The 13,192-nt window shown below is 34.8% G+C and overlaps 1 protein-coding gene across 1 annotated transcript; it reads left to right on the top strand.

Moving 5' to 3' along the window:
* Positions 1–10,234: 10,234 nt before the first annotated feature.
* LOC130947693 (ATP synthase subunit d, mitochondrial) lies at positions 10,235–12,637 on the top strand. Its single transcript, XM_057876395.1, has 5 exons — positions 10,235–10,514; positions 11,015–11,096; positions 12,006–12,070; positions 12,163–12,249; positions 12,324–12,637. The coding sequence occupies exons 1-5, from the start codon at positions 10,344–10,346 to the stop codon at positions 12,423–12,425; spliced, it is 507 nt and encodes a 168-aa protein (XP_057732378.1). The 5' UTR covers positions 10,235–10,343; the 3' UTR covers positions 12,426–12,637.
* The last annotated feature ends 555 nt before the right edge of the window (positions 12,638–13,192 follow it).

Below are 13,192 nucleotides of genomic sequence, written 5' to 3' on the forward strand. Positions count from 1 at the left end.
GTGTTGTGCTGCACCTCATCGACGCCACCCTTCCTCTCACCGATTTGACTCTTCCTCCTCTTCCATCTCTGACTGCTGCACGTTCGGCTTCGAAACCCACGAAACAGATTCGCAACTTCGCCTAGCCGAAGTTGTCGTTGCGTGGCTATTCCGTCGCCGGATCTCCTCCCTTACCTCAATGTATCGCCATGCATCAACTCTTTCTACTCCGCAAATATGTTGGATGTTCAATTCATTAGGTATGTAGATGGGTATTTTAATTCTTAGTTGGATGATTATTTTGTTCGATTTAGTTTAAGTATATACAATTAACAAATGTTGGATAATCATTTCACTAGGTAGTTGGATGATTATTTTAATAACTACGTGCACATGGATAGTTGTTTAATAACTACGTGCACATGGTAGACAATGATGACCGATAAAAAAGTTTTTAACCGAAGAGGTAAAATGATTGATGAGGATGGAGGTGGCAACCAGTTTGGAGAGAAAGAGAGTGTTTAGATAAATTTTTTTAAAGATTTTTTTTTGGTATTGACAGCCCATAATTTATATTGTTTAGATTTTTATTGTCTTCCTAATGAGCCGTTAATCTTAATCTTCATAGATCTATCCATATGTATAATGGGATCTTTGTGTGAATTCCTTGAATTTGGGAGAAGGGGTTATGTGTTATAGTTTTCAGAATGGCAATGATTCTATATGCTGAAGAATGTGACTCCCCCTATACCCTATAGTTGGTATGTATTAGTGGCTTGTTATCAATGGCCACCAAAACATTCAGATTTATTATGTATATATAGTTAGTTACATCTCCACTATATGTCTAAATATACTTGCTTGGGGTATATATATATTACCCGGCCCATTAAAGTATGCATGACTCGTGAATTATATTTAGGTTTGTAATTAACAATCAATAGCATACTAAATTATACAATCAACATGTCATCAACTATATCCATTATTACAAATATATATGTTGCGTATACACTAAAAATAAAAATATATATTTAAATATAAAATATATATTAAAAATAAATTAAATAATATATATGATAACTGATTTAATTATTAATTTTTTATATATACATATTATTATTATTATTATTATTATTATTATTATTATTATTATTATTATTATTATTATTATTATTATTATATGTAAATGAATTAAAAATTAATATCTAGAGATATTCTAGAAATTAAATACCTCGTTTATATATGGTTTTAGCTAGATACTTAGAATATATATATTTTGTTAGACACGGACGCGGTCTTGAGTCTTCAATATTGTCTTGTGAAGGATTCAAAAGCCATTATATGTTGACATTTTGGGAACATATCACAGTTGTAATTGAAAACTACTATATTTGCACGGGAATTAAACTAAATTGAAATATCTCTCTCTATATATAATAATATAAATCACACTCTTTTTTAAAATGAAAAAATAAAAATTTAGTTACCTTTAAATTAAAATAATAAAATTCATACATAATAAAAATTACAAGTGATTAACTTTTTATTTTATTACTTTATAATTTTTCTCCCTTTATTATATCGTGTTGATTCTAGGAATGGAATCATGACATGGTTTGGGTTACACTCCCACAAGCATATAATACTTTGCACTTTTGGCTTGACATACACGATGACCATAAAAAGAGTAAGAGAAAAAGATAAAAACATCTTTGATATTTTGATACGTAGACATTTAAGTCTCTTAAAATTTGAAAATATATTTAAGTTACTGATTTTTTTTAAATTTGGATATATCGATCTCTTATGTTCACTTGGATCTGTTAGATCTAACGAAAAAATCAAACGTAACTCTCGTTATATTGATCTGGTCGATACGAATGTACACGTGGGAGAATTTTTAAAATAGGACAAATTAGACTCAAGGATCGATGTGTCCAGATTTAAAAAAAAAATCAGAAACGTAAATGTATTCTTAAAACCTCAGAGACTTAAATGTCCACAGAGGCATAAACTAAAAAATTAAGAATCGATTTGTCCATTTCTCAAAGTATATATATCAACATCTAATTAAACCCTTGTTTGGTTTCTACCTTATTTATTGAATTATTATTTCTTAAACTTCTGTAAAAGACAAAAATTTAAAATTTGAATTATTTTCTTGTAAAGTTTATATATATAACTATATTAAACATAACAAGGAAATAGAAAAGAATAGAAACAGAAAGAATTAATTAAAGATGATACAATGCATGCAATCTCAATTATTAAGTCTCAAGTAGTCCAACCTTTTGACTTCATCGTCTTGAAGTCAATAGTGGCATCTTGGACGGAATGAACAATAGTTTACATAAAGCTAAGGGGAATAATGGAGATTTCCTTAGCTGCTTCTTTTTTTTTTCTTCTAAACTTTTAGTGTGGTGTATGGTTGGCCTGCTTGACGGGTTTCATTTTTCAAAAGAAATATTGTAATGAGGAAATTAATCAAGAAATATTGTAATGTGAGTGTATGTGAGCATTCAGAGTTATGAAGTGCAAATCAATCTTCACATGTATTTTGGTTTCATCTCATGTTATTTAAACATATAATAATATATATAGTCTCAATTCTCAAACTACTTGATACTCATTAATATCTATATATATATATATATATGTTCCGGGGCTTACCTAGAACCGGACGGTGGTTGGACTTGTTTGAGGCCCAAGCGCTGGAGGAGTGTGGTCTCCGACTTGGTTTACGTCTGGGAGCCGCCTCCGAGTTGTGTGTTCCAAGAGATGGGGGTGGTACCTGCAAAGACACTCCGATGCCTAAGTCAGCATGGGTTAAGCAGGTTTAGAATGTATTGGAACTTAGAGATACCTGAGGGGTGTCAGGGTATTTATAGTGGTGATCCAATAACCACCGTTGGAGTAGTGCCACCTTTTTAGGTAGATAACCGTCCCTTTTATCTAGGGATTGTTGGGATATGGCTTCTAGAAGTGGTTAGAGAGATTTTAGGGGCAGTTACTTATTTGAATAAGTGTTATCTGCCAGCTATCTCTTGAACCCGACTTCTTTGGAAAGAAGTCTGTGTTGAGTCCGACCTCTTTTGAAGAGGTCGGTGAATAACAAAGGCCAATCTTTGGATTGGGCCTTTTGGTGTATTTGGACCTGGGCCATACCGTTGGGTCAGGGTAGGAACAGTGCCCCTACTCGAGTCCAATCTCTTTTGCTTATGAGTTGGATTCGAGTATTGAACTTGGTCTGTAGCTGACGTGACTTTTAAAACTGACGTGATTTTAAATTTCTTAACCGCCAAGTCTAATCAAACGTCGCGTCTGTTGGGGTTTTCGCATTTACACGTGGGAGCAGTTATATTGGTAACAGCGCGTTTCTTTAATGATCGCGTCAATTTACCCTTATGCCCCTGGCGTGCTATAAATACTTTTCCCTCTTTAAACGACTTGTTTTTGGCCAAGTCTTTTTTCTAAGACTGATTGGTACAACTCGTTCTTTCTGAGTTATTTAATGCTTGTAGGCTTTGTATGACTGGTTTTAGCACATCGTGCTTAACCAGAAAACATTTCTTATCCTAATTTTGTACAACTCGTTCAGTTCGAGCTGTTTTGAGGATGCATGACTTGTTTTAATACAAATCACCTTTCTGAAACTTATTCTGATTTCTTACGACTTGTTTTGATACAAATCGTTTATTTCAAACTCGTAATTATTTTTTAGTATAACCTCATCTAGCTCGTTCGATGCGAGTAGTTTTAAGGTCTTACGATTTGTTTCATTTCAAATCGTTTAATTAAAACGTGGCTATTTCTTAATCTAATTTCATACAACTCATTTAAATTCGAGCTGTTTTTTAGGACTTCACAACTTGTTTCAAGTACAAATTGTTTATTTTGAGTCCTTTTAAACTATCAGATCATCTTTATAACCATCGGACTTCGTTGCTTTATCCATTATGCCCCTGCTCGAGGTCGAGCTTTATGAAGTCGGACTCGAGTAATCAAGCAGAAAGGATTTTCGAATGAAGCCTTTTTTTGTTGAACTCATTCATTCTGAGTTTTCTAGATGACTTGTTTTTTATACAAGTCACTTTTTTGAAGCACAACTCGTTATATATCAAGTTGTTTTGCGCAATTTATTTTGATACAAATTACTTAGATCATATGGTTATTTTTTACTCGATTTTGTTTAACTCATGGGCTTGAGTTGTTTTAAATCATCAAGCCGTATAATAACCATTGGGCACCAATTTATACCTCGTCGCTTTATCCGAGCGACCATTGAAAAGGCCAGCTTGTGATTTTTGCGCTTTGTCGAGCATAAATTGGCGCCTTAGGTGAAAGGATTATATGCTTATTCCCTCCCCTTTCTAGTTTTTACAAGGTTGTCGTCCTTGTATATGATACAACTTGTTTTATCCAAGTTGTTTTGGAGGATAGTTTTTACGTTTCGATTTTGTTTAGAAACGTTTACAATCCTTCCTTTTTAACTCGTTTCTATACAAGTCGTTTGGTTGAAGTGATTTATTTTGATACAAATCACTTTTAAAGCTTTGCTTTTAGATAGACACGACTTGTGCTTAACACAATTTCGTTGAAAATATGGTTGACTGGCATAACTCGTTTAATCCAAGTTATCCTTATGTTGTTGTGAATGCTAGAACGAGTTTTCTTGGAACAACTTGTTTTTGTGAAAGTGTTCCATTTTATACGACTAGGTCGTTTATTTTTAGAACTTGTAGAGATGAGATTGTGGGCTTGAGATTTTGTACGATCTATTTGTTATCCGTGTAGATCGAGTTGTTAGATCGTATTTATGTCTCAAGGGGCATATTAAGTTACTTTTGCGACTTGTTCTAAACACAACTTTTTCAACCCGTTTGGCCCGAGCTGTTTCGAGGTGTTTTCTTTCCAATTCGCATATGTAACTTCTTTCCACCAATTAGTTCCTCGTCGCTTCATCCAGGCGATTTCTATATGATCGGCCTGTGATTTTCGCGGTTTATCGAGCTTCAATTGGTGTGTGCTAATTGTAGAAAATCAATATTCATAAGGAATTGTTTTATCTCCTTATGTTGGAGGTGTGTTGCGACCTGGGTAGTTTTTCACCCTCGAAATTAGACACTTTGTAGTAGCCCTTTTCTAAGATTTCAGTAATCTTAGAAAAAACCTTTTTGATCTTTGTTTTGAAAAACCTTTTTCTTGGCTGACTGTCCCTTTCTTTAAGTTAAGTTTTCCTTAACAACTCGGGACAGCCTTTTGCCTTAGTGCTTTCAATAGGTTTCCTGATCTCTTTTTGGTATTCCTTATACTCAATTTTTGATTTATTGAGCTCTTATGATTTAGGTTATTTTTGCGATGCGTTTCCTTTTTTCTCGGTTTTTCCGACTTGTAAGTCAGATAATTTCCGAGTTTATTACGATCGACTTTTATAACCTCTTTACACCGACTTGTACCTCGTCGTTTTATCCTGACGACCATCTAGGTCGGTTCATGGGATTTTCACGCTTTGTCGAGCTTAAGTCGGCGCGTTTCGTAGAAAGAAAGAATAACGAGAAGGAATTTATAAGAGATAAAAGATCTTTATTTATTTGCGAAGGTACTTTCACTGCTACTAAGGGTTTTTCACTATCTATGATCCCTTAGTCTCTACTATGATGCCTCATTAAAAACTCTTCTTCAGAAAAAATCCTTTAATTTTTTGGGAAAAAATCATGAAGTTGGAAAAAGAGTATATCAGGGAGTAGAGTTCGCTTTTAGCTATAGTACCTTTTCATGTTTCAAGCATGCCACGACCTTGGTAGCTCGGTGCTGTTTAAGTCGGTCACCTTGTAATAACCTTTTCCTAAGATCTCAGTAATCTTGTAGGGTCCTATCCTTTTTGTTGTCAGCTTTCATTCGCCCGAACTCAGTAGCCTGATATTTTTTCTTATCAAGATGAGGTCTTTTGCGGCGAATCTCGTAGCCATCCTTTGTCTCAAGAGCTCTTTCCTTATCTGAGTTTGCTCTCAAGTTTCTGGAAGGGGGTCACGTTCTTCTTTCGTGCTCTAGCATCATTGTAGAATGTTGTCTTTAGTTTTTAATAATTTTGGACTTAGCTTTCATGATAAGCCAGTGCCCCTACTCGAGGTCGAGCTTCATAAAGTCGGACTCGAGTATTCAGTCATGTCATTCTTGAATCTTACTATTTGTTGCTATGTGACTTTTACAAGTTATTTTGGACTCTCTTTTTGGGAGGTCGGATAACTTGTTTTATACTTGTTGTGTCAACTTAGTAAGGTCGGATACTTATCTCTTGGCTTGAGGAGGCATTCTTATAAATCGCCATCCTTTCTCAATTTGTTTTAAACAAATTGTTGTGACGTCGGGTTTACATCCTCTTTGTGTTGATGTTTGATTATGATCACGTTGTCCTTGAGTTATTTGTGCAATTCGTTTTAGGCTTTGTCCCTTGCCAGTTTGATTTAGTACAAGTGGCTTAATGAGGTCGGACCACGATTTGCATTTATAACTTCTTACGCCACTTTGGATCTCATCACTTCAAGTCAGAAAAAGTGTGCATTAAGGAGTAACGTGCACTTTCTAGCTGTAGTATCCCTTTTGTTGTAAACATGGCACAATCTAGGTAGATTGTTTTCGAATAAGTTGAGTATGTTGTAGTAGTTCTTTTTCAAGTCTTAAGTGACTTTGTTGCATCTTTTCATTTTGGCGTTAGCTTTTCTTCGTCCGCTTTTGGTCCGATGTCATTTTGGATCAAGACGAGGTTGTCAGTTGAGAAATTTCTTCGTATGACCTTCTCATGGCCATTTATGCTTGGGATCTGGTTCTCGAAGTTGTACCTCAAAAAGTCAGACTTTTCTTTGTAAGCTCTTAAAGGAAGTCGGATTTTTATTTGTAGACTTGAATCCTCAGAGGAGGTCAAATTATCTTCATAAGCTTGGAAAGAGGTCGGACTTTCTTTCTAAGCTTGGAGGTTTTCGTTCTCATTGTAGACTCTGATCTTTAAAAGAAGTCGGAATCTCTTTCTGATATTCTTCGAGGTTTTTGACCTCATTGTAGAGTTGATCGTGAAAGAGGTCGGATTTTTTACAGACTCCAAAACGAGGTCGGATTTTTTCTTTGTCGGATCTAAAGAGGTCGGATTCTTCTGAGCAATGAGGTTTTAGACCTCATTGTAGAGTCTAACCTTTAAAAGAGGTCGGACTTTCTTCATGGGATCTAAAAGAGGTCGGATTTTCTTTGTGAGCTCCCAACTCATTCGACCTTGTTGTAAAGTCTAACCTTTAAAAGAGGTCGGACTTTTCTTCGTGAGCTCTCTAAAAGAGGTCGGATTTTCTTTGGTGAGCTCCCAACTCATCCGACCTTATTGTAAAGTCTGACCTTTAAAAGAGGTCGGACTTTTATTCGTGAGCTCTCTAAAAGAGGTCGGATTTTCTTTGGTGAGCTCCCAACTCATCCGACCTTATTGAAAAGTCTGACCTTTAAAAGGAGGTCGGACTTTTCTTCATGAGCTCTCTAAAAGAGGTCGGATTTTCTTTGTGAGCTCCCGGCTCATCCGACCTTTGAAGAAAAATCTGACCATCATTCCCTCCAATGAAGACTGGGCCTTTGTCACCCCGACTTTCTTTTTTCTTTGGATCGGATTCCAGTTTTCTTCCTGGAAGACATCCATCTTTATTGGTGTGCAAACAACATCAAATTCTACCACAGGAATATTTCTTTCCATATTCATTGGCAGTGATGTAATTTGTGAGCAACCAACGAAAGATGTACCATGAGAATTCTTTGTGTTATTCACTGTTGTAATTGACAGGTGAATCCACTGAAGAAAAAACTGGATTCATCACTCCGTTGTCGGATTGGGTTGCGTTCAAATTGGCTGATGCTGTGTATTTGGAACATGCAACTGTTCCATTTCATGAGTGGGTATTATGGATTTTTCCGAGATTGTAAGTTGGCACAGATGTCATTGTCCATCCTATTTCACGAAGAGGTTGGGATTAGTCACGTTCCCTTTTCCTCTTTTTTTTTTTCTTCACGTAACTTCTTTTGCCAATTGAATTTTCTGAATTGAAAATTCTTTTATTCAATTGGCTTTCGAGTTCATTTTTTTTTTCAAGTAACTTCTTTTGCCAATTGAATTTTCTGAATTGAAAATTCTTTTATTCAATTGGCTTTCGAATTCATCTTGGTTTGCTTTCTACAATGGCCTTGGGACGGTGCTTTCTTCTCTTTTAATCCAATTTAACTGTAGAAGTAGAATCATCATCCCTATTTGATATCCTCTGCCCATTGGGAGAAGTTTTTACGGGATTTCTAGTATCCATAGAAACTGTATTCCAGCTTCTTTTTAACATGCTTGCATCTTATTCATGTCGAGTGGTTGCCTGACTATGTTGTTGATCATCCGCCATTATCAAGAGTTGAGCTCCAGGTCCCCGGCAACGGCGCCAATGTTCCGGGCTTACCTAGAACCGGACGGTGGTTGGACTTGTTTGAGGCCCAAGCGCTGGAGGAGTGTGGTCTCCGACTTGGTTTACGTCTGGGAGCCGCCTCCGAGTGTGTTCCAAGAGATGGGGGTGGTACCTGCAAAGACACTCCGATGCCTAAGTCAGCATGGGTTAAGCAGGTTTAGAATGTATTGGAACTTAGAGATACCTGAGGGGTGTCAGGGTATTTATAGTGGTGATCCAATAACCACCGTTGGAGTAGTGCCACCTTTTTAGGTAGATAACCGTCCCTTTATCTAGGGATTGTTGGGATATGGCTTCTAGAAGTGGTTAGAGAGATTTTAGGGGCAGTTACTTATTTGAATAGTGTTATCTGCCAGCTATCTCTTGAACCCGACTTCTTTGGAAAGAAGTCTGTGTTGAGTCCGACCTCTTTTGAAGAGGTCGGTGAATAACAAAGGCCAATCTTTGGATTGGGCCTTTTGGTGTATTTGGACCTGGGCCATACCGTTGGGTCAGGGTAGGAACAATATATATATATATATATATATATATATATATATATATATATATATATATATATAAATAAGTGAGTTCTATGGTGTCTTTGTTATGATGCCTAAATTGTTTAACTTATTTTTTAAAGTAAAAAATAAAATATTTAAAAAAAAGTAAATCATATAAAATTTATTAAATATTATTTATTTACTTTTTTTAGTAACTTAGGTAAAAAGTGATAGACACCGTAACATTATATATATATATATATATATATATATATATATATATATGCTATTTTGTTAGATGTATAGCAAGATCATCTATAAAAACTTTTTCCTTAAATTAAAGGAAGACATGTTCTTAATCCACACTTGAGCACCATACATAAGTTTCACTTAATTAGCAAAATATTGATTATTTATTTCTAATCAGCATTGTGTTTTAACATTCAAAATTAAAGAGACCAACTTCATATAACTATCAATACAAACGAATTTTCTTATAATATAACATAATAATTAAGTCAGATAGATACTCAATATAGTCAGATAGATAGTATACACCGAGGTGGTCTAATTGCAAGGAAAACAAAATTTAGATTTGTGTTTCTCGTATGTTATATATATATATGGTTGTGATTTTTGTGTTTCTTCTGTTTAGATGATTATGGAAAGACTATATCATTTAAGTTATAATTTATTAGCAAAAAAAATGGTATGTTATATAAATGTAAAAAAGGTAAAATTATATATTGGTACTACATTTAACAAAGTTGTATAAGCACAATCGTTTGATTGGACAATAGTGTACGTATCAGAAGTTCTTACAGTGTACATATCATATTTTCCTTTGTTCCTATATTTTGGGACTTTTTGCTCTATATTTTTTTGACAATTATGTTACGCCTATAAAAAAATAATTATGAACTTAATCATTAGTATAAAATACACATTAAAAAATAAAAGATACATAAAAAATTGTGTAAAACAATGTATATATATATATATAATTACTTACTTAATAGCTTATTTTTAATATACATATAATATTTCTTTTTTTGGACAGTAATAATTTTTATTTTTCAAATATATATTTTTTTGGTATAAAACCGAACAAAATCTCTATCTGAACAAAAAGGAGAAATTGCCATCAGTTTGTTACTTTTTGGGCCAGGATTATTATGGTTTGGATCACAATGGGCTATTACACAGAATTCAGAAATGATCTGGCCCATAAAGATGCAAGTGCTAGAACCCGGCCCATAGTGGGGTGATAGCATCAGGGTGTTTTGGAGACTGAGCTCACACAGCTCCCCAAAAACAGCATCTCTTTGCCTTTGCCGTTTGCTGGTCGAGAAAATCAGCGAGAAAATTTCAGAGCGACAGAAAAGAAAAGAAAGAGGAAGGAAAAATGAGCGGATCGGTGAAGAAGGTTACCGATGTGGTGTTCAAGGCCGGAAAGAACATCGACTGGGACGGAATGGCGAGGCTCATCGTCTCCGACGAGGCTCGCAGGGAGTTCAATAACCTTCGTCGTACCTTCGACGAGGTTAACTCCCAGCTCCAAACCAAGTTTAGTCAGGTTTGATTTCTTCTCTGATCCTCACGGATCTCTCTCGTTTTCCTCGCATTGAATAATTTCGATTGTGTATACAAAAATTCGTATTGTTCCTGTTACTTTTAGATCGATTAGATTCTAGAGAGAAAATGAGAAAGTAATCACTTATTTAGAGCGATTTGTGACTTGTGTGTTATTGTGATGTGAATTCGGAAATATTACCAATTCGTTAGTGTTCTTCGTCATTAGTTATTATTATTCTAGGGATTAGATGTAGTTTGGGACACATTTCTGAATAATTGTTTTACATAATTTATTTGCTGTTATTTTAATTGTTTTCGTTTGGTATTAGGGTTTTGTCATTGGACGTGATTAACTGATTATGCTAGAAATTTTTTAGGACCAATGGAGACTTAATTGAAAAATCAGAAGATCTTGTGTGTGTAACGGAGGTTGCTTAGTTAATCATTGTTCAGGGGAAAAAGGTTATTACTTTTTTTTTATTGTTATTTTGGATTGTGCAGGAGCCAGAGCCCATAGATTGGGAGTATTATAGGAAGGGAATTGGCTCTCGTTTGGTGGACATGTACAAGGAGCATTACGAGAGTATGTTCATGAACTCTGTTTGTGAATGCCCTTTCATGTGTTTGTTGCTTTCTTTTAACATTCATAATATATTGTTTATTTAAATGACCAATTTAGTGGGGACTGGAATTTGAAATGCATGTGGTTTCATGTAAGCTCGGGTATTTCTTGTTACTTCAATGCTGAGTAGTACTTCAACATTATACTCTGATTTCCTAGCAGGCTAGTGCCTAATACCAGGCTCTAATTTGGTTTGCACCTGCATTTGAATCCAGTGATGGATCTAAAAAAATTTTGACTGTGGGGCCAAATAATTATCATAATAATTTAATATAGTGTGGTCAAATTTAATAACATAATAGGGACAAATAAATATCACTATTATGTACTACTAAATAAATTTCCAAATCCTAGGGGAGTTACTTGGCCCACAATGTTACACATGAATCCGTCTCTGTTTGAATCCCTATCAGGCAAAAGTTTGTTTATTGTTCAAACTTGGGCCTGATATATATGGATATTCCTACGAAGGGTACCAAATACCCTTTATTGAATGGTGGATAAGGTTTCGTAAACTAGTGGTGAATTTTCTAACTTGAAACATATTTTAATGTACATTGAAAGAAATTGTTAATGTGGCTTAATGTAGCAAACTAAACTAGCAATTAAGATTGGGATGCTTGTGAAAATGAGAGCACAAACATTCTTACACGCATGAGATTATTGACACAACCAATCGGATATAGATTTGTGAGGTAGTTATCGAAGAGGTACAAACCTTTGTTGATGTCATAATACAGTGTTGGATAACTTCTTTTCTAATTTTTTTTGTTTTTTGCTTTTTCTTTTAGGGCAGTTAAAATTGGATCTTTGTACATATTTATATACCAACCAATTCAAGTTCTGATGTTTTTTGACGGTTCTCCGCAGGCATAGAGATCCCCAAATATGTTGACACAGTGACTCCTCAATATAAAACTAAATTCGATCAACTAGTAAGAACTTTTGTCTAAACGATAATAGTTGTTCATGTTTCTCAGTGAAAGACATTGTCAATTTAAGTGCTGTATGTGTATTTCTGACGCAGTTAGTTGAGCTTAAAGAAGCCGAGCAGAAGTCTCTCAAGGAGTCAGAGCGTTTAGAGAAGGAAATAGCTGATGTACAAGAAATGAAGGTAATTAGAAATCACTACACAAACTTTTTCATGTTTAATAAAATTGAATGTTTTCTCACAAGTCTTTTTGACAGGCCAAGATTAATACCATGACATATGATGAGTACTTTGCCAAGCATCCTGAACTGTTGAAGAAGTACGAAGATGAAATCAGGAACGATTACTGGGGCTATTAAATTGTTCAAAACTTCAGTGTGTAGCAAAACATCAGAAGCTGGTGTTCCCATGCTGGTTTAATAATTACTGCAGTGATTTCTTTGTAACTCTGTTCTCTTTTTTAACTTCCAAGTTCTTTATATAAACCCATTTTCGGAGTTACCATAATTTTGGTGCATCATTTCAAGAAAATACTGCTTTGCGCTGCTCTCAATAAAATTGTGTTTTCTTTTGGGTCTGTTCAACCGATTAGAAATCGTAGATTCGGCTCAAGCTGGCAATGTTTCAAGAGATAATTATAATTGTTATTAAATAAATACGGAGGTTGACATTTTTTATGGCAATGGAGAGAAGTTTTCGAAAGAAAACATTTAATTGAAACAGAAAGGGTTGAATACATTTTCCGGACGTCTTAATCGTTACTAGGCTTAAATTCATGAAATAGGATGCTATGGATGTTGTCAACATTCTTCAACCATCGATATCACTAGAAGCAATCTGCCCCAACAACTTGGTTAAAATTATCATGATGGCCTTCCAAGGGTAATTCAGAAAACCCTTTACTTCTCTCGTTCGAATATAAATGGCTGATATTTAACCACAGTTCTGACAGGTTTGGTTTAGTTTACAAGAAAAGAAGTAGTCTACTTGCTGGTATTAATTCCTACTTACTGTTATTTGGCTATTTAGTTCATTTTGGGTTAAACTAGCAGGCATGAGGGCAGTAATCTTAGTTCTAGCTGTTGTCTATAAATAGTAAATACTAGTTCATTAGTTAGTTTTTAAT

The sequence above is a fragment of the Arachis stenosperma genome, chromosome 9 (genome assembly GCF_014773155.1).
Source record: "Arachis stenosperma cultivar V10309 chromosome 9, arast.V10309.gnm1.PFL2, whole genome shotgun sequence".
Taxonomy (NCBI): Eukaryota; Viridiplantae; Streptophyta; class Magnoliopsida; order Fabales; family Fabaceae; genus Arachis; species Arachis stenosperma.

Bases quoted from the DNA above. Each gene is read 5' to 3' on its own strand.
- LOC130947693 (XM_057876395.1), top strand. From the start codon at position 10,344: ATGAGCGGATCGGTGAAGAAGGTTACCGATGTGGTGTTCAAGGCCGGA. The intron at 12,071-12,162 runs GTAAGAACTTTT...TTTCTGACGCAG, and splicing joins AAACTAAATTCGATCAACTA to TTAGTTGAGCTTAAAGAAGC. The intron at 12,250-12,323 runs GTAATTAGAAAT...TCTTTTTGACAG, and splicing joins CTGATGTACAAGAAATGAAG to GCCAAGATTAATACCATGAC.